Raw genomic sequence first — 19,527 nt, 5'->3', positions numbered from 1 at the left:
CGTACAGCCTTTTCTTTTATTTCTTGGGCATACTGAAAGAGAATATCGCCCGTGGCAATAATCTCTTACGCACTTGTACAGAGCTTCTGGACACTCCAACTCCCTAACACGACCAAAGAAAGACGGCCGCTATAGGTTATCGAAAGCGACAGCAATATCGATCATCATCGCTAGAGCTTAGATAGATTATGTTAGATTAGTACTTGATCCATAGATCATGAATACGACACTTCGTAATGATGTGGAAACTGTCAGGTTAATAAAAGGTGTCTATACAAGATATTACATTACACAAAATATTGCATGACACTTAATTTCTTTTTTTTTTTCGGGTGCTGGGTGGGGAAATAACCCACGCACTATATTCAAAAATTCTTCTAATGAGTAGAAGGAGTTGCCATTCAGAAATTCTTTTAATTTCTTTTTAAATGCTATGTGGCTATCTGTCAGACCTTTGATGCTATTAGGTAAGTGTCCAAAAACTTTTGTGGCAGCATAACTTACCCCCTCCTGAGCCAAAGTTAAATTTAACTTTGAGTAGTGGAGATTATCCTTTCTCCTGCTGTTATAGCCATGCACACTGCTATTACTTTTGAATTCGTTCGGATTGTTAATAACAAATTTCATAAGTATATATATATATATATATATATATATATATATATATATATATATATATATATATATATATTGTGAGGCTACAGTGAAGATTTCTAGCTCTTTAAATAAGTGTCTGCAGGATGATCTTGGATGAGCTCCAGCAATTATTCTAATTACACGCTTTTGTGGAATGAACACTCTATTACTCAATGAAGAGTTACCCCAGAATATGATGCCATACGAAATCAGAGAATGAAAATATACGTGGTAAGCTAATTTACTGAGATGTATATCGCCAAAATTTGCAATGGCCTTAATAGCATAAGTAGCTGAACTCGAAATTTTAAGCAGGTTTTCAGTGTGTTTTTTCCAGTTCAACCCCTCATCAATGGATACACCTATAAATTTTGAATATTCTACCTTAGCTACCGATTTCTGATCGAAGTCTATATCTATTAATGTTGTCATTCCATTTACTGTGTGGAACTGTATATACTGTGTTTGCTGAGAACCACTTAATGATTTTATGAAAAACATCGTATACAATTTCATCATTTAATTATTGCCTGTTGGGTATGATAGCTATGCTTGTATCATTGACAAAAAGTACCAGCTTTGCATCTTCGTGAATATAGAATGGCAAGTCATTAATATATATTAAGAACAGCGGAGGACCCAAGACCGAACCTTGCGGCACCCCATTCTTGATTGTTCCCCAATTTGAGAAATCACCAGTTTTTTGCATATTCTGTGAATTGCTTATTTCAACTTTCTGTACTCTTCCAGTGATGTATGATTTAAACCATTTGAGCGCTGTCCCATTAATACCACAGTACTTGAGCTTAACTAGAAGTATTCCATGATTTACACAAGCAAAAGCCTGTGAGAGGTCACAAAAAATCCCAACGGGTGACTTACGGTTACTCAGAGCATTTAATATTTCATTAGTGAAAGTGTATATAGCATTTTCTGTTGAAAAACCTTTCTGAAAACCAAGCTGACATTTTATTAAAACTTTGTTTTTACAAAGGTGTGAAGCTACTGTACAGTACATTACTTTTTAAGAATTTTGGATAAGGCAGTCAGAAGAGAGATTGGGAGGTAGTTGTTGACATCAAACGTATCCCCTTTTTTTATGCAGAATGAGTATATGTCGCTAGCGAAATCGCCTTATAGTCAATTCCACAAGATAGTGTGCGCCGTTATCTGTATGAAGCAAAAGACACTTTTACAAATATGTGTTTACATGTAGATATATGTTATTACTAATTGCACATATACCCAATAATTAATCCAATCGCCGCCATTATCGATTATAGCTGGGCACCTTTTTGGCATACTTTTCACGAGATTTTCTGCATATTCTCTAGGTAACAATCTGCATATCGTCCTAATTTTATATGACAGCTACTTCTAAGAACATATTGGCTTCCGTTTAAGCTTCGTCTTACCATAAGATTAAACATTTTCGATCGGATTTGCATTCGGAAACATTGCAGGCCAGTCGATCGTGGACACTCCATTGTCTTGTTTCCACTCTTTATACAGACGGCTGATCATTATCCTATTGAAGCACCCACTTTGCCTCGTTTGAACCAAATATCGGAATAATGGATATCCGGAAGGCAGTTTTGATAAATATTGTACATTTTTTCAGCCTTTAAATTGGCTGTAAATGAGTGAAAATAGACAAAACGCAGTTTAGGTAAGCATCCCCAAACATTCACTTTTAATCGGTGCTTGACAGTCCGTTGACGCAAACTTTCACGCTTGGTACAGGAGGCTTTTCAGAAGGGAGACCAGGCCCAAAAAGGTGATTTACAAAGAACAGTGTCTCGCGCCGCTTTAGGTATTTTGCACTGATTCTAACCGACAGGACAAAACATTTAACACTCTCGCTGTTCATATACACACTGTACAAAACCGCATTGAGTACAGATTCGAGAGCATTACCGGAGATGTCAGTGCGGACGTTACATTTAAAATTATGGCGTACACATTTTTGTGGAACTGACTGTATTAACTGTGTCTTCAGTTGACATGACACTTATAAATCCCCACCGCTGAGGGCTCATACCGTATAGCAGCAGTCTATGATCTCGTAATCTATTGCATAATATACTTACATGGATCTATCGGACATGCTGTGATATGCAAATGATTAGCTTTTCAGAGCATTCGCACAAGGTTGGCGCCGGTGGCGACACCTACAACGTGCTGACATGAGGAAAGTTTCCAAACGATTTCTCATACACAAACAGCAGTTGACCGGCGTTGCCTGGTGAAACGTTGTTGTGATGCCTCGTGTAAGGAAGGGAAATGCGTACCATCACGTTTCCGACTTTGATAAGGGTCGGGCAGCAGCCTATCGCGATTGCGGTTTATCGTATAGCGACATTGCCGCTCGCGTTGGTCGAGATTCAATTACTGTTAGCAGAATATAGAATCGGTGGGTTCAGGAGGGTAATACGGAACACCGTGCTCGATCCCAACGGCCTCGTATCACTAGCGGTTGAGATGACAGGCATCTTATGCGTATGGCTGTAACGGATTGTGCGGCCACGTCTCGACCCCTGAGTCAGCAGATGGAAACGTTTGCAAAACAACAACTATCTGCACGAACAGTTCGACGACGTTTGCAGCAGCATGGACTATCAGCTCGGAGACCATGGCTGCAGTTACCCTTCAGGCTGCATGACAGGCAGGAGCGCCTGCGATTGTGTACTTAACGACGAACCTGGGTGCACGAATGGCAAAACGTCATTTTTCGGATTAATCCAGGTCCTGTTTACATCATCATGATGATCGTATCCGTGTTTGGCGAAATCGCGATGAACGCACGTTGGAAGCGTGTATTCGTCATCGCCATACTGGCGTATTACCGAGCGTGGTGCCATCGGTTACACGTCTCGGTCACCTCTTGTTCGCATTGACGGCACTCTGAACAGTGAACGGTACATTTCAGATGTGTTACGACTCGTGGCTCTACCCTTCATTGGATCCCTGCGAAACCCTACATTTCAGCAGGATAATGCACGACCTAATTTGCAGGTCCTATACGGGCCTTTCTGGGTACAGAAACTGTCAGACTGCTGTCCTGACCAGCACATTCTCCAGATCTCTCACCAACTGAAAACGTCTGGTCAATGGTGGCCGAGCAACTGGCTCGTCACAATAAGCCAGTCACTACTCTTGATGAACTGTGGTATCGTGTTGAAGCTGCATGGGCAGCTGTACCTGTACACGCCATGCTAGCTCTGTTTGTCTCAATGCCCAGGCTTATCAAGGCCGTTATTACGGCCAGAGGTGGTTGTTGTGGGTTCTGATTTCTCAGGATCTATACACCCAAATTGCGTGAAAATGTAATCACATGTCTGTTCTGGTATAATATATTTGTCCAATGAATACCGATTTATCATGTGTATTTCTTCTTGGTGTAGCAATTTTAATGGCCAGTAGTGTAGTTCTGTCAGTACCGACCATGACCTTCTTCTTCTGTACGGATGCACACAAATTCCCCGAACTTACGGGACTTGGTAAGAATGTCTTCCACGAGTAATGACTGTGTTGGGGTGGGATACTAAGAATGTAGTGTGTTGACATACAAGGTGAGAATGTGGTCTCAAAGGGGCCGTGTGCGAGATAGTCCCGGCAGTCGCGCTATCCTCTGTGCCCTCCGTGGCCCAGATGGATACAGCGTCTGCCATGTAAGCAGGAGATCCCGGGTTCGAGTCCCGGTCGGGGCACACATTTTCACCTGTTCCCGTTGACATATATCAACGCCCGTCGCCAGCTGACGGTATTAACGTAATTCTAATTTCTTGCATAATATTTCTCTGCAAGGCAACTTAATTATTCATCGGTAATACTGTCTACTCCATGTGTCGCACTAGGTTTAACTCAGTCGCGTTTTCTCGTGTCGTCAACCGATGACGGATGGATAGGTCGGCGGACCGTTCAGTATTGTTTGTGTGCTGTCGCAGGGCCTGTGCGTGTCGTGCCTGTTCTGCTTCGCGAACGTGGACGTGCACGGCGCGTTGCGTCCGCTGCTGTGCCGGCTGTGGGGGCGGCAGCGCGCTGCCTCGATGCACACTCAGAGCCGCGACGTCTGCGTCTGACGCCGCCGGCCAGCGCGCCGACACCGCATCTGACGCCAGGCCGGGGGCGGCGCCGGCGGCGGGGGCGGCCGCAGCCGCAGCCTCCGCTCTCCGGAGCCGCCGCCGCCTCCTCTGCTGCGCCACGCCGTCAGCGTCGTCTGACGCCGAGGCGCCTGCCTGGAACGTAGCACACAGACATTCTTGTAGCTCGACAGGGGCTTTGGTGCGCTGGCAAGTGACTGCGTCTTGTGATTCCTTAGGACAGACAGACAGACAATAATCTCCTCTGACAGTGCTTATGCAACGTTAGGAATATATAGACAGGTAGCTGATTAAGATGAATTTCGCTACAACTTGAAACTGTTTGTGTTCACTGACTTATGTTCTTTGCTTGTGCTGCTATTCGACTGACACATGTGAGAGCGTCTCAGGAACCATCTCAGAGTTTCATCTTTACAGGCGCTCTGTTTCTTTTGAATACAACCAAGACGTTATGAAACTGTTGCACTGCTTCCGGATCGCGTCTGAAATGGAACATCTTACGATTTCGGTTCAGTCACCCTCAAATCTTTCCCACCCAGGCCTCAAGACAATTTATGAATGTCTTAGACAGTCTAGCTATTGTGTACGTCCAGTATCCTCGAATTAGTGGCCGCGACCGCAGCGGGATCGATTCAGCCTTCAGGAATCACTTAGTCATCTGGAAGAAACTAGTTTTAGGAATGTTTTAGTCTTCCAATGGATATAAAAAAGAACGACTTCTGAAACGATGCTCAGAGCTAAAAAATAATATAATCCTCCTTTTTGTATCAGTTAGATTGTGAATATGTAAATTTCTAACACTATGCAAATTGGCTTTTCAAATTATGCTGACATTTATACAAGATGATTCAGCTTCCCCTACCGATGTCGTTTTATGCAACCCGCAAAGTTATATCTGGCCTTCAAAACTACACTAGAGATAGTCATATTCTCTCGCTTGCTACACGAAACTGTTTATCACACAGAAAAATGAGCGGAAACTGTTTGTAGGGAATTTTATATAGTTAAATTTTGTACTGGGACACGTTTTCTCTAGAGGCCGTACTATTCGAGTTATCCAAGAGAAACGTGAAAAAGTAACCTTCAATCGCACCCCCACTCCCACACTCAGACTTCATCAGTCACGATATCTACTATGTAGTTCTTGGCACTCCCGCCTACCACTGTACAAAATTTTGCGACTGCACCGATTAATTCGATCTTTTTGCCATCAACTTAGTCTAGTCACTTACAGATTGAAAAATTGACTTCAATTATTATTGGTTCCTCCGTCTTAAGGTTGCTGCAAGTAAGTAAAGAGAATTTTACGTTTTTCGCTTTTGTTTACAAAGCATCTTCTGTGGTCATTGGTGTTTCTGCCTCTTTTTTACATATTTACCAAACCATAGCTTCTTCCCTCTTAGTTAGCAGAGACTGATGACAAAAGAAACTTCGTTACACACATACACTGGGCAGTTTTTGCCCTTTTGCAATTTTTTCTTATGCTACATTTGTGTTATTTACACTTTCCCTTACTGTTGAAAATAGCACTGAAGTTATGTGTGTTCCCACTCCTTGTTTGTCAGGATCTGCCTTTCTGGATTGCGACTCATTACATTCTTCCTGAAGTCTGAGGGTATTTCGGCTGTCCTGCTTGCTGTCAAGGCCAGCTCTCCGAAAGAACTCAATAATACGTAGGGAATGTCGGCTACTCCATGGGCCTTGTTTCGGCTTAGATGTTTCAGTGCTCTATCAAATTCTTCTCGTAATTTCTTATCACCCAACTTCATTTACTCCCTCTTCTATATAATACTGTCTCGGAGTCAACTTTCCTTGGAAAAAGATCATCTATATATTCCCGCCACTTCAGCGTTCCCTTCTTTACTTAGAACAAGATTGCCATCATTTGGTGTATAAACAAAACCCGTAAGTAGACACTAATTTTGTTTTCTATTTACTACCTTTTTTCGGAGGCTTTGCTCTATCTTCAGATGGCAACTCCAGTATTTACCTCTGCTGCAATACTTCTGTGAAACCAGCAATGTCTGCACATCTGCAATCCTGTGTATCTTCCATGTGTACTTCCTTCAGGTACGCTGAATTAGTTCGTAAACAGCGAATGTGTTAATTTCAAATGCAGAGCTCTCGAGAAAAGCACAGAATGAAGATGCCCTGAACTATAGATATTCTGATATCTCTGGTTCCCGGAAGCAACCCACCCTAAGTGAACTATTGAACTTCCACCTGATGGTGGCGCAAACGCTCCGAAACACGTCCTAAACAAAGAACTTAAAAAGTGATGAACGGTTACAGTGTGTTTAAATTTTTACTTCAAAGAGTTACAGAAACAGCCTACCAAACATGTGTGTGTATAAATATCTTCTGATTTCTTTGAAAAGTAATTTTCAGGAGTTTTTCTATCAGAACCAAAAATTAATCAGATTGGTTTCAGAATTCTTTTCCCCGTTTCAATGGAACACGTAAAATACATGTAACTAAAATCTCAGGAAAAATTTGGAGAACTGTCCTGAGACTAAGAACGCAAACTTGAACTATCAACAAAAACTTTGAAGAGTTTTTAGATTAGTGATAAGTGATTTTAGGATTTGGCCATGTTTGTTGTTCTGCCATATAGGACCAATCATTGGTGTCATCGTGTAGAAACTAGTATACCGCCTGTTTTATACGCTGCTAATATAGTAATTAAATTTCTGTCAGTAAGTGAAGGTTATTAAGAAATGTCTTTGTGCAAAAGACATGGCTAATGAAAACACCCTCGTCTAGATAATGACTAATGGCGTCTTGCGAACTGAAGTACAATATCGAACCTATGAAGATACCTACAGGTGGAAACTGTACACTGAGCAGCACGCTAAAAGGTGGGAAAGTGTTGATGCCCGGTGTGACTCATTCCATGCGTTACTGGGTAGGGTCAGCTACTTTTTCCATAAATCTCCCTTCCAGATGTCAATTCTTTTCAACCAAATAAAAGCTCTCCCAGTTCTGTCATTTCTCTACCATTTGATGATAATCTTTCTAAAACCAGAGTATTTTACACCAATTTATAGCTGGCACACTATTGTCTAAGTAAAAAAAATAGTAAGAGTAGTTAAGCAGACTGTAGCTATTAGCTTATAACAAAGAGTAAAACGAGTAACTCGATTAACATGTACTTTAATGTCCCTACGTACTTCGTAACGAGCTAGCGTATGGCATCTTTGGCCGGGCGGCCCCATCTGGGGAAGTTCGGCCGCCAAGTCTTACTTCACTCGACGCCACATTGGGCGACCTGCGCTCCGGTAATGAGAATGAAATGATAATGAGGACAACACAACACCCAATTCCTAAGCGGAGAAAATCTCTAACCCGGCCGGGAATCGAACCCGGGCCCGCTTGCGTGGGAAGCGAGCACCTTACCACCCAGCTAAGTAGGCGTACCAGTTTAAGGGAAATCAAGGAGCGCAGAGCGCATGGAGTGGTAGATGTCTGCGGCAGACGGCGTCTCGCATTCCACAAAGGGTAGGGGTACAACATGTGAGTCTTTTGACACAGTAGAGAGCCGTCCGCCACCGGAAATGAGCTTGTCTGTATGCCACGAGGATGATGCGAGTTCGTTTTTTAGCATTCTCAGTAATTCTTACTGGGTGGAGTGAGTGGAAATGAGTTGCACACAGCGTTGTGAGGCCAGTTGAGCAGCTCCTCGAGTAGTGATGTAATTAACGGCTAGGAGAGATCTGAAAAGAACACTTGCCGGTTCGTACAGTGTGACATTTATTGAACTATATGAAAAACCTTAAATTGTTTACAAACTACACCGTGCACGCAGTTTATTAAACATAGACACGGTGCTACAGATATTCGGCTTTAGGTTATGATATGTTCGATAGGCCTGCAATCATTAGCGATGATGCGGCGCGAACGAATAGTAAAATTCTGCATGACCCGCTGAAGTGTCAGAACATCGATGCTGTCGATGACCTCCCGAATGGCTGTTTTCAGCTCAGCAATGATTTTGTGGTTATTGCTGTACACCTTGCCTTTAATATAGCCCCACAAAAAGGAGTCGCATGTGTTCAGATACGGAGAATAAGGCGGCCATTGAGGGAAATGCCAGAAACCTCTGGGAACCCCCGAGCCAGAATGAGGTCCCCAGAGTGCTCCTTCAGGGTATCAAACACACACCTGCTTCGATGGGGTCGAGCTCCGTCTTGCATTAATCACATCTTGCCGCAGTTAGGATCACTTTCAATAATGGGTATGAAATCATCTTCCAAAACCTTCACCTACCGTTCGGTAGCCACTGTGCCATCACGGAATGTCGCACCGATTATTCCGTGACTGGACACTGCAGACCACACAGTCACCCGTTGAAGGAGAAAAGACTTCTCGACCGCCATATGCGGATTCTTAATCCCAAAAATTCGTCAATTTTGCTTATTGATGAACCCATCCAAATGAAAGTGGGCTTCGTTGCCTAACCAAACCATAAAGCGCATACTAATTCTCATCGTGCCTGCGGCCAACGGTGCAGTTTGAACGTCCTAACGCAAACCGTTCAGAAGTTATGACGAGTTTATTTCATATAGTTCAATAATTGTCGCCCTGTATCACATGCAGTGATGCGGTTAGCAGAGTATGAATGGCATGTCAGCGTGGCCTTCCGGGCAGAATGACGGAGTTTATTTTAGATTTCCCCATGAGCATCGGGATCACGACTTCCCTAAATCAATTAAGCAAGTGGTGTGATAAGTTTTTGCTACAGAGCGACAGCGGGTACCATTCCACAGTAGTCCACCTAAGAGACCTATGCTTGATATGGACCTGACATTACGCCGTTTTATCATCCTTGTCTTCCTTGTTGTATTGCTTCCTAGACGATTCCCTGCAAAGTATCGAGGAATCAGGAGGAGCACAAGGCAAGTTGAAGCTTTGGATTATTCCGCAAAGAAATATCGCGTGGTTCAAATTGGATAGTGCGGTCCACGAATTGCAAGTATCTTGGTTCGAATTTCAGCGGGGAAAACAGGTTTAGCTTATTGTAGGTTATTTTCAGCTAGTTCACAAGTTAAGGAATATGATAGTAAAGTTACTAATAATTTTTTGATACCAGAAAGACTTTTTACCCTAGGCTGTAAGCGTGAATTAACATAGCAAGTTTCACTTCACTGTTTCAGAACCAGATACGTATCCAGTTTCATTATTGCTTTTATATGAGGCAGCAGGTGTTGCCGGGTTCAAAGGGTGGGACAGCTTTATCAGCCATGGGTTCATTAAAGCCTCGGCCATATAGCTGCACGTTTCAATCACGGTTGTGTCTCCAACTACAGTGAGATCACTCATTGCTTACTTTTGCAAGGCCGTTCTTCTTCCATAACTGCTACGCTAGTCTTCCGCTGTGAAAATCTGTGAGCAGCGTTGATGTCATACACTGACATTTTATACTATAAATACTAATAACGTATCTTCATGCAGTTCACAAAGTTATGTTAGTTGACAATTAAAGTACGTAGTCAACTCTATAAAAATGAATTAACACTGAATCGAATAGCTGGAGTGAATTATGATCAGTTAATCTTAAATTTGGACAGAGCACAAGATGATGCATTATGATTCCTTTGACATGATTGACAAAAAATATTAAAATTATTGTAACTTCTTAAGTAACTATGACATAAACAAGTACTGTAACTCTAAAGCTCTGGTCTGACCAGAATAGGCGAATAAAAAAATTTAAAAACAGAACATTCCGTTACGTTTCGCTACTCACCAAGTTGAAGAGCATTTATAGAGAAACTGAGATTAGTTCCGACACTTCGGTACTTAGCAACAGGAGAAAATTTTAAAACACGTCATTCCTTAACCAACTAACTAAGACTTAAGCTACTTATGTTGGTTCTATGATTATATCTTATTAGTTTTCAGTCTAGCGTGTTATGAAATTAATGACACCACCAGCTGGACTTGCATTTCGCACAAGAATGACAGAAAAGTGATTCAAAATCCTCGACATCTTGCATTGTTATTAGTATATATAGTGCAAATGTTCTGTTATTATCAGTGCAGGATATTATTACTGTCAGAAAGAACCAGGTTCCTGGCTGTAAAATCGCCAATACAGACGCCAGTCATGCATTTGTCGTGCGCTGAAATACGCACTTCCAATTAATTTCATTAGTCTGTTTTCCATGTTTTAGCCTGTTAAATGTATTCACATCATTTTGAGTGCTTACTTGTCCACTCTGATAAAACCGTACTTCACTGTAACAAAGCGAAGTCCAAAGGAATCTCAAGAGCTGACTTTTCCATTCTTTGGAAGCTTTACACGTATGACAGATTGTTTCGTCTCGTACACACAATACAACTGGTTTTTTGGGGACATTCAACGGTATCCACTGTGTTATTTGAGAAGTTTACCCGTTGACTTTGCAATCACTTTCTGAGTGTGTTACCTTAGACAGTCTGCGTCTTTCATAGACTTTAATTCGAAATGCAACCTAATGAGATTTCTATTCAATACAGCTTATCCTGTTATTCGTATGTCGTTTAATGAACAGTTTCCGAGGTACGGAAGAAGCTAAGCAGTCACTGGAAGATTCTACTATATCAGTCTCAACAGCATACTTTGAATACCGCAAACCGTTGTAGTTGTACCAATTGCAATAGCACTATCTGCATAAATATACTGGAATATCCAGCTGTTAGATTGCAATTTTATAACATCACATATTATTTGATGTAAAAACATGTTTCAATAGCAACATCGAGCATAGTACCCAAGCAACACGATAGAATTTGTGGTGATTAGTTAAATATAGAGTGTTTCTTCCTATTAACCTCTAATAATTTCAGTGAGGTGTCTCTGTGATGATGCAATCGTTGCATAACTGTTCCGAGCCCTTATCCTCCCATTCCCTGTTCTATAACCTCGAATTTCACTGAAGACGGCAAATTACCCAAATAATATCTCTGTTGCTCTTTCTTGCCACCAGGCAACCATCTAGGGCGCAGGAAATTGGAGAAGGAGAAACAGAGAAGGTGATGCCAAAATTTATGTGGATATCTAGAAAATTTTAAGAAACGGGTTCTTCGTCCCGTTACATTATTGGTGCTTTTTTCTCCCACCTCACCGCATGTGCATTCAAGTGGAATTTGACTAAAAGTTGGCCCCGAAGTTCAATGGTCTAGGAGAAACTAGTTGACTTATCAACAGTTTCAAAAGATAAAGACAAATAATTCTGAAAATGTTTAATATTCAAGGATAAAATCAAGAAATTTGGAACCAGGTTCTAAATCAGAACAGCATACTGAAGTAGATGAGCATCGTTTGATTGTAACTGTTACTAGTCATCTAGAAGGATATTTCCAAAGGACGATTCAAAAACCAAGTATACATGTTAAAAGTACTGTAAACATTTAAAAATACTTTGTACTCTTTTTCATTTTGGTACATAATAATTATTGTATCATCCATCGAAACTACGTAATATTACAATTTAGATTATTCTTATGTGAGGGAGAGAGGCACCAAATTCGTTACCCACGAAGGACACCAACATGGTTGCAGCCACCCCTCTGCATCACATCACCCGTAACGACCCTTCCTCCTCTTTGTCTGTGTTATAGGAAAAGCTACATCCATCTACAACAAGGAGTTGTTATTAACGCGAATTTTGATTTAGACCCAATCTTGAAGTGCTGACGGTAATCCTAAGTTAGTATATGAAACTAATGTGACAAGTCCTTGCAGTTAGATATAGTAGGCTTACTTATATATCCCTATCACTGTTTCAGATTCGACGCTCCCGATGAATTTCATAAGGTGACATTTTGTTGCTCTATCTAGGAGTTTCTACTAGTCATCAATTGGACCAGATGTATCGGGTGCAGATTTTTCATGAAATAGCGAAATTATTACTCCATATGCAGAATAGTAGATGTGTGATTTATTAGTAAATGCAAATGTACTTAAGAGAGAATGCAGTGAGTACTGAACTATAATAGAACTCATTAACATCACCCAGATATAATGAGAGGCAAACGTGGATGGATGATGCTTATGTCAGCATCAGGCCTAGGGCCTCTCTTGTTTGGTGTACTTTGGAAAGAAGAAAATACGTAGATGCTAAACTGAAAGTTAATGCAAGCTGTGAGTGAACTACAAAACCTAGGAAAAATTCAAATTTCATATGTTTGAATGGTTCAGGTACTGAGCAAGAAAGACGTTAGTGGTAACCTTCTCAAAATATGGTGAAGGTGTAGTATTCTTTTGTAGGAGAGCAAAATTATCCTATTTGTTTTCTTCCTTTAATCTCTCCAAAGGTAGAAGACGGATACCGCAAATGAGCTATATGTTCCTCTATTTTCTCTGCTTGTGTTACAGTCATGGTAATAACAGTGACGTACTTTCTACAGTGGGGGTAAATTACGCTTACAGTGCTGGTTTTCATTGTAATAAACATAAAACAAAATATTTGTCTATTTAAATGAATGTATTTGATTTCAAACAATTCATAATAAAAATCTGTCTTTGTCAAATATTTTCTTTTATTCCTTTAAAGGTCCTTTCCTGTCTTTTCGATAACGCATTGATTGGAACTGTTCAGGCTATACACGTTGAATCCCACCCATTTATTCGCCTAGCGTCCCCAGCTGCACGAACACATGCGTTCCTAACGAGAATCCATCGCTAATGACGTACAGCCATGTACAAAAAAGTAGTTACACAAGTACTACACAAGTTGACGCAATGTTTACCGCATGCTGTCCATGACATACAGAATATGTAGACGGCCAGTGTGTGTATGAAGACAGTAATGGTTGTAATCGTATTCTGTGATTGCGTCTGAAATAAATGTAAATGTATATTACAAGCTTTTGACGCTTCATCCAAGTAAGTGTTCAAACAATAGGCAGAAATTGAGGTGCAACTCTGTCTTTCTGGCAAAAAAAGTCATCCATACATCGCTATGCTGACATTTTAGAAAGAATGAAGACAGTGATCTTTTGATCAAATGTAATGATCCCAGTCAGTTTCACCTTGTCACCCTACTGAGAATCGAGCCCTTGACCTTGTCTCTTATTTGGATAATCGAGATACACCTCAGAGCCTAAATGACAACTTCAATCTACAACAACTTTCCTTCTTCCAGTTTAAGCTTCAAAATGTAATTTGCCCACACCTTCTGTACTACTGCTTGGTAAAATTTATATACAGTGGGATTCCTGATTCAGATATGTTCCTGGCAATGAAAACTACATTTACACGAATTTAAATGAAAGTTGCTATAATTTGTTATTTGTATAGTGGTTGTCAACTTGTTCGCCATCATGTGCAATACATTGAAACCAACTATTAACATTTTTTCAGGATAAATTTCAGTCATCAGTTTCAAATAAATTTTATTATGCTTTTCCGGTTTCTGCAAATTAGTTTGTCATCTTCAGTACCTTAGTTTAGCTAAGATCAATGTCCTCTTCATAGAAGGGTAATGTCATGGTATGTTCAGAAATTTACGTATTGTATGTGATTATTTTAAACACTGATAATTAATTGAAACCCTCAGCTGCCGACAGGTCTTGCTGATATACCTCGATGGGGACAGCTGAAAATGTGTGCCCCAACCGGGACTCGAACCCGAAATCTCCTGCTTACATGGCAGACGATCTACCCATCTGAGCCACCGAGGGCACAGATGAATAGCCCGACTGAAGGGCTTATCCCCTGCACGCTTCTCTTGAGACCCACATTCCCAACTGTCCGGAATCTACATACCTAATGTACTTAACAGATATTTCCCCATCCGGCTATTACTCGCGCACATTAAGGTGACGATGCCCGTAAGAGTTCTGCCAACTTGTGCACAGACGAAGGTCAATGGCTGGGTGTCCTTAACTATATATATGAAGATAGTAACTGTTCTCGAAAGAACAGATACTTTCGATGATCATGCAGCTTCTCTAGAAGAAATGGTGATTAATTGAAACCCTCAGCTGTCGACAGGTGTTGGTGATATACCTCGATGGGGACAGCTGAAAATGTGCGCCCCGACCGGGGCTCGAACGCGGGATCTCCTGCTTACATGGCAGACCCTGTAGTCGATCTATTCATCTGTGTCCTCGGTGGCTCAGACGGATAGAGCGGCTGCCATGTAAGCAAGAGATCCCGGGTTCGAGTCCAGGTCGGAGCACGCATTTTCAGCTGGCCCCATCGAGGTATTTCAACCACACCTGTCGACAGCTGAGGGTTTCAATTAATCACCATTTCTTCTAGAGAAGCTGCACGGTCATCAATGGTAACTGTTCTTTCGAGAACAGTTAACTATCTTCGTATATTTTAAACACTGTTTTGACAATTTACAATAACTAAATCAGATCCATGAATATGCTAAACTAAGCGTCTGAAGATGAACCGGTAGAACATAATAAAATTTATTTGCAACTGACGACTGAAATTTATCCTGAAAAAATAAAACTACAGCTGCTAAAAGTTACAGCCGTGAATAAAATAATGCAACGCTTAAAGCATGTACACAAATTTCACGGGGAATGTATAAACTCACTTCCTGCATTTCGTTCTTAGGGTCATTGATGTTAATTTTCCTGTTGTAGACAGGTTCCTTGACCGTTCACCACAAGCAAAAAACACGCGGTACAACTCCGGTGACCGTGCGCGTTGGAACACCACGGACGATCCGTCTACCGAGAAATATTTGCTCACGATGTTCGCAAACACTGCACGCGTAATGCGGTGGTGCCCCATCTGTTCAGAATCTCACGCATCGGAGTTGTAGCGAAATTTCATCAGTGGCATACTCTTGCAACATCATGAAGTACACGACTGTGCTCGTTGTAGGTGTATCCAAGAAAAGAGAAAATGTCCCTGTTACTCCAGTGGCGGTCATAGCACACCAAATAATCGCCATAGGGAAGCCACGTTCATCTTTTCGAATTTGAAGGGAATATCCGCTGCCCGAAAAAATGGTGTAATCACTATTAACAAATCCAGTTGTATTAAAACCAGCTTGTTTTGAATCCAGTACCTTCCAAATGCTATTTCTGAATATTTGTTAGTTCAGCCAAAGTCTGACAGCACTGAACTCTAAAGCGTTCTTGCTCAGCTGTTGGTGACTGGACAATCTGAAAGTGACATGGTCACTTCTAAAGTCATATTTCAAGATATACCACACGGTTGATTGGGAACTGCAGTTTCAATACAGCAGTGGCTGGCTGTCTTCGAAGGACCCTGCACTATACTTTGCTACTCGACAGCAGGATCTTGGACGTCCTGTACTACTCTGACGCTGAGTCAGTTTCCACAAACCTTTGATGAGTGTGCGAACTGTTAAACTGTTAAACCCGTCCTGAAACATTCGACTGTCTGCAGTCGGTGAACCACACACTTTCATCAAACATGCAAAAATGTTCTGTCTAATGTTAGTCATACAGACACTATGGAACCTTACCCATAAGAAAGAAATACACTCCTGGAAATTGAAACAAGAACACCGTGAATTCATTGACCCAGGAAGGGGAAACTTTATTGATACATTCCTGGGGTCAGATACATCACATGATCACACTGACAGAACCACAGGCACATAGACACAGGCAACAGAGCATGCACAATGTCGGCACTAGTACAGTGTATATCCACCTTTCGCAGCAATGCAGGCTGCTATTCTCCCATGCAGACGATCGTAGAGATGCTGGATGTAGTCCAGCGGAACGGCTTGCCATGCCATTTCCACCTGGCGCCTCAGTTGGACCAACGTTCGTGCTGGACGTGCAGACCGCGTGAGACGACGCTTCGTCCAGTCCCAAACATGCTCAATGGGGGACAGATCCGAAGAACGTGTTGGCCAGGGTAGTTGACTTACACCTTCTAGAGCACGCTGGGTGGCACGGGATACATGCGGACGTGCATTGTCCTGTTGGAACAGCAAGTTCCCTTGCCGGTCTAGGAATGGTAGAACGATGGGTTCGATGACGGTTTGGATGTACCGTGCACTATTCAGTGTCCCCTCGACGATCACCAGAGGTGTACGGCCAGTGTAGGAGATCGTTCCCCACACCATGATGTCGGGTGTTGGCCCTGTGTGCCTCGGTCGTATGCAGTCCTGATTGTGGCGCTCACCTGCACGGCGCCAAACACGCATACGACCATCATTGGCACCAAGGCAGAAGCGACTCTCATCGCTGAAGGCGACACGTCTCCATTCGTCCCTCCAATCACGCCTGTCGCGACACCACTGGAGGCGGGCTGCACGATGTTGGGGTGTGAGCGGAAGACGGCCTAACGGTGTGCGGGACCGTAGCCCAGCTTCATGGAGACGGTTGCGAATGGTCCTCGCCGATACCCCAGGAGCAACAGTGTCGCTAATTTGCTGGGAAGTGGCGGTGCGGTCCCCTACGGCACTGCATAGGATCCTACGGTCTTGGCGTGCATCCGTGCGTCGTTGCGGTCCGGTCCCAGGTCGACGGGCACGTGCACCTTCCGCCGACCACTGGCGACAACGTCGATGTACTGTGGAGACCTAACGCCGCACGTGTTGAGCAATTCGGCGGTACGTCCACCTGGCCTCCTGCATGCCCACTATACGCCCTCGCTCAAAGTCCGTCTACAGCCCATACGGTTCACGTCCACGCTGTCGCGGTATGCTACCAGTGTTAAAGACTGCGATGGAGCTCCGTATGCCACGGCAAACTGGCTGACACTGACGGCGGCGGTGCACAAATGCTGCGCAGCTAGCGTCATTCGACGGCCAACACCGCGGTTCCTGGTGTGTCCGCTGTGCCGTGCGTGTGATCATTGCTTGTACAGCCCTCTCGCAGTGTCCGGAGCAAGTATGGTGGGTCTGACACACCGGTGTCAATGTGTTCTTTTTCCATTTCCAGGAGTGTACATTTATGGTGGTAGCATTTATAGTTTGATATCCTATTAGATAAAGTTTAATGATTGTACTGAATTTGAATATGACACATATTTGGTGCATGCTTAATAGATTCCATTTGAGTGGTAACAACTTTGGATAATCCTGTATTTAGAAGAAATAACTAGAAATAAATTGAATTTAAGTCAAACAACAGCTGTTGTCTTATGATGACAGTTATGATAGTCTGACTACTTAAATTTAAAGTAAATGACAGCTTTGTCATATCGTCCAACCAATTTTTAGTAAAGGATCAGTGTTGATAAACTATTGAAATAACAATGATCATAATATGCACACACACACACACACACACACACACACACACACACACACACACACACACAAATCTTACTTAACGCGTTACTGATGGGTTGTAATAAAACGTCAGAACTACATAGATGGTTGATCACTGAGAATCAATGAATGTAAATGACTTAAGCAGAAAGCGAGCATCCGTGTCCATATCCTTATTGCTAAATGTGTTCAGTTGTTTAATTTACTCGTTTTTACCGTAATGCTTGTTTTAAACGTGGTAAGTAGTATACATATAATTATTCAACAAGGAGAGAGTCAAGTTGGGATTCAAGATGTAATCCACATCACAGTCGTCCAAAATTATTCAAATCAAGATACAGTAAATGATTACCACAGTTCGATATTCATTTACCTCATCACCCACTCTTCAGTTATTGCACAGCCCGATAGATGATCATGACTGAATGTGTGCAATAATATGTACCACTTAAATATCATACCACTTGCTAATTAACCACTTTTATATCACTATTTAAGGGTATATACATTTGCCATGCCTGCCAACACTACAGTGCCTTTACCAGTATCTCTTCACAGCATTATTAAGTTGAGTCAGTGCTATTTGAGAAAAGTGTGTGGCAGCAGGTAGGTGAGCAGTTCTGTTTACATGGTCAGTGCATGTGAGGCATCAAGGAATTTCGCTATCTCAGTTTTCAATGGCACGATCAACAGGTAGATGTTAGTGACGACTTTGTTGAATCATCATGCCTGAATCTGTAAGTATGAAACAAAAATAAAAATGAAAAATGTGATCTGGAAGATATACAAAAGCAAGCACTGTGAAGAAGTATTTCTTTTTATTTGTTCATTCATTCACGTGTAAAATTTCATTAGGATATGAAGATACCAATAACTGCTTATTAAACCAATTTATTATGTCCTTCCACTGCAGTACTCTATTTACATATTTATATTAGAGCCGTTTATCTCTGGCGTGCAAAACAGATCAAATTAATAGTATGTATATCAATATTTGTAGCAAACTTAGGGATAAAAAAAGGTAAAGTCTGTGGTAGAAGCCAGTGTCCAGACTATTGTACACAGAGTACAGCTTCTGTTTTCATGGTACTGTGAGGGGGAAGACGGCGGAACCATCGCCCTGCGACACCTTTTACTCCCAGCAAAGATCATCAGTACTTATTTTGACAGCAACCCGAGTGGACCTAGAATCGTGCTGCAGAGACTAGAACGAGGAAACAATCCTTCCTGTGTCTAGGATTCAACCCATGACCTACAGAGCCAGGGCGTGTTTTCTACTTACTAGACTACCAGGGTCACCGTTAAAGATAAATGTTCAGTAATATTTCAAAATAATTCATTTTATACAATTTATTCATAAAATCGACTATCCTAGGCTTTTTTAATTTTTGCGTGATGATCATAGTCTACACAGAGATCTTGGCTATGTTGTAAAATATTACCAGCAGCAAAAAACATCTATTTTATCGACTGTGATATGTACCATGGGAGTAATGAAAGTCGAAGACCAAGAAAGACTAGTCCTTTTTGTGAATGTTTAAGACAAGATAGCAGCTATTGTACATCAAAGCATGTGTGAAGGA

The 19,527-nt window shown here is 41.9% G+C and overlaps 1 protein-coding gene across 1 annotated transcript in view; it reads left to right on the top strand.

Moving 5' to 3' along the window:
- The window catches only part of LOC126335950 (calcitonin gene-related peptide type 1 receptor-like), a 257,752-nt gene that overhangs the window by 156,728 nt on the left and 81,497 nt on the right, over positions 1–19,527 (top strand). The window contains exons 5-6 of the mRNA XM_049999426.1: positions 4,584–4,712; positions 4,758–4,844. Coding sequence (XP_049855383.1) covers positions 4,584–4,712; positions 4,758–4,844 — 216 coding nt within the window. The remainder of the gene's footprint in view (positions 1–4,583; positions 4,713–4,757; positions 4,845–19,527) is intronic.

This window comes from Schistocerca gregaria, chromosome 2 (genome assembly GCF_023897955.1).
Source record: "Schistocerca gregaria isolate iqSchGreg1 chromosome 2, iqSchGreg1.2, whole genome shotgun sequence".
Classification (NCBI taxonomy): Eukaryota; Metazoa; Arthropoda; class Insecta; order Orthoptera; family Acrididae; genus Schistocerca; species Schistocerca gregaria.
Note: the sequence above shows the minus strand (reverse complement) of the source record. Positions and strands in the feature narration are given on the sequence as shown.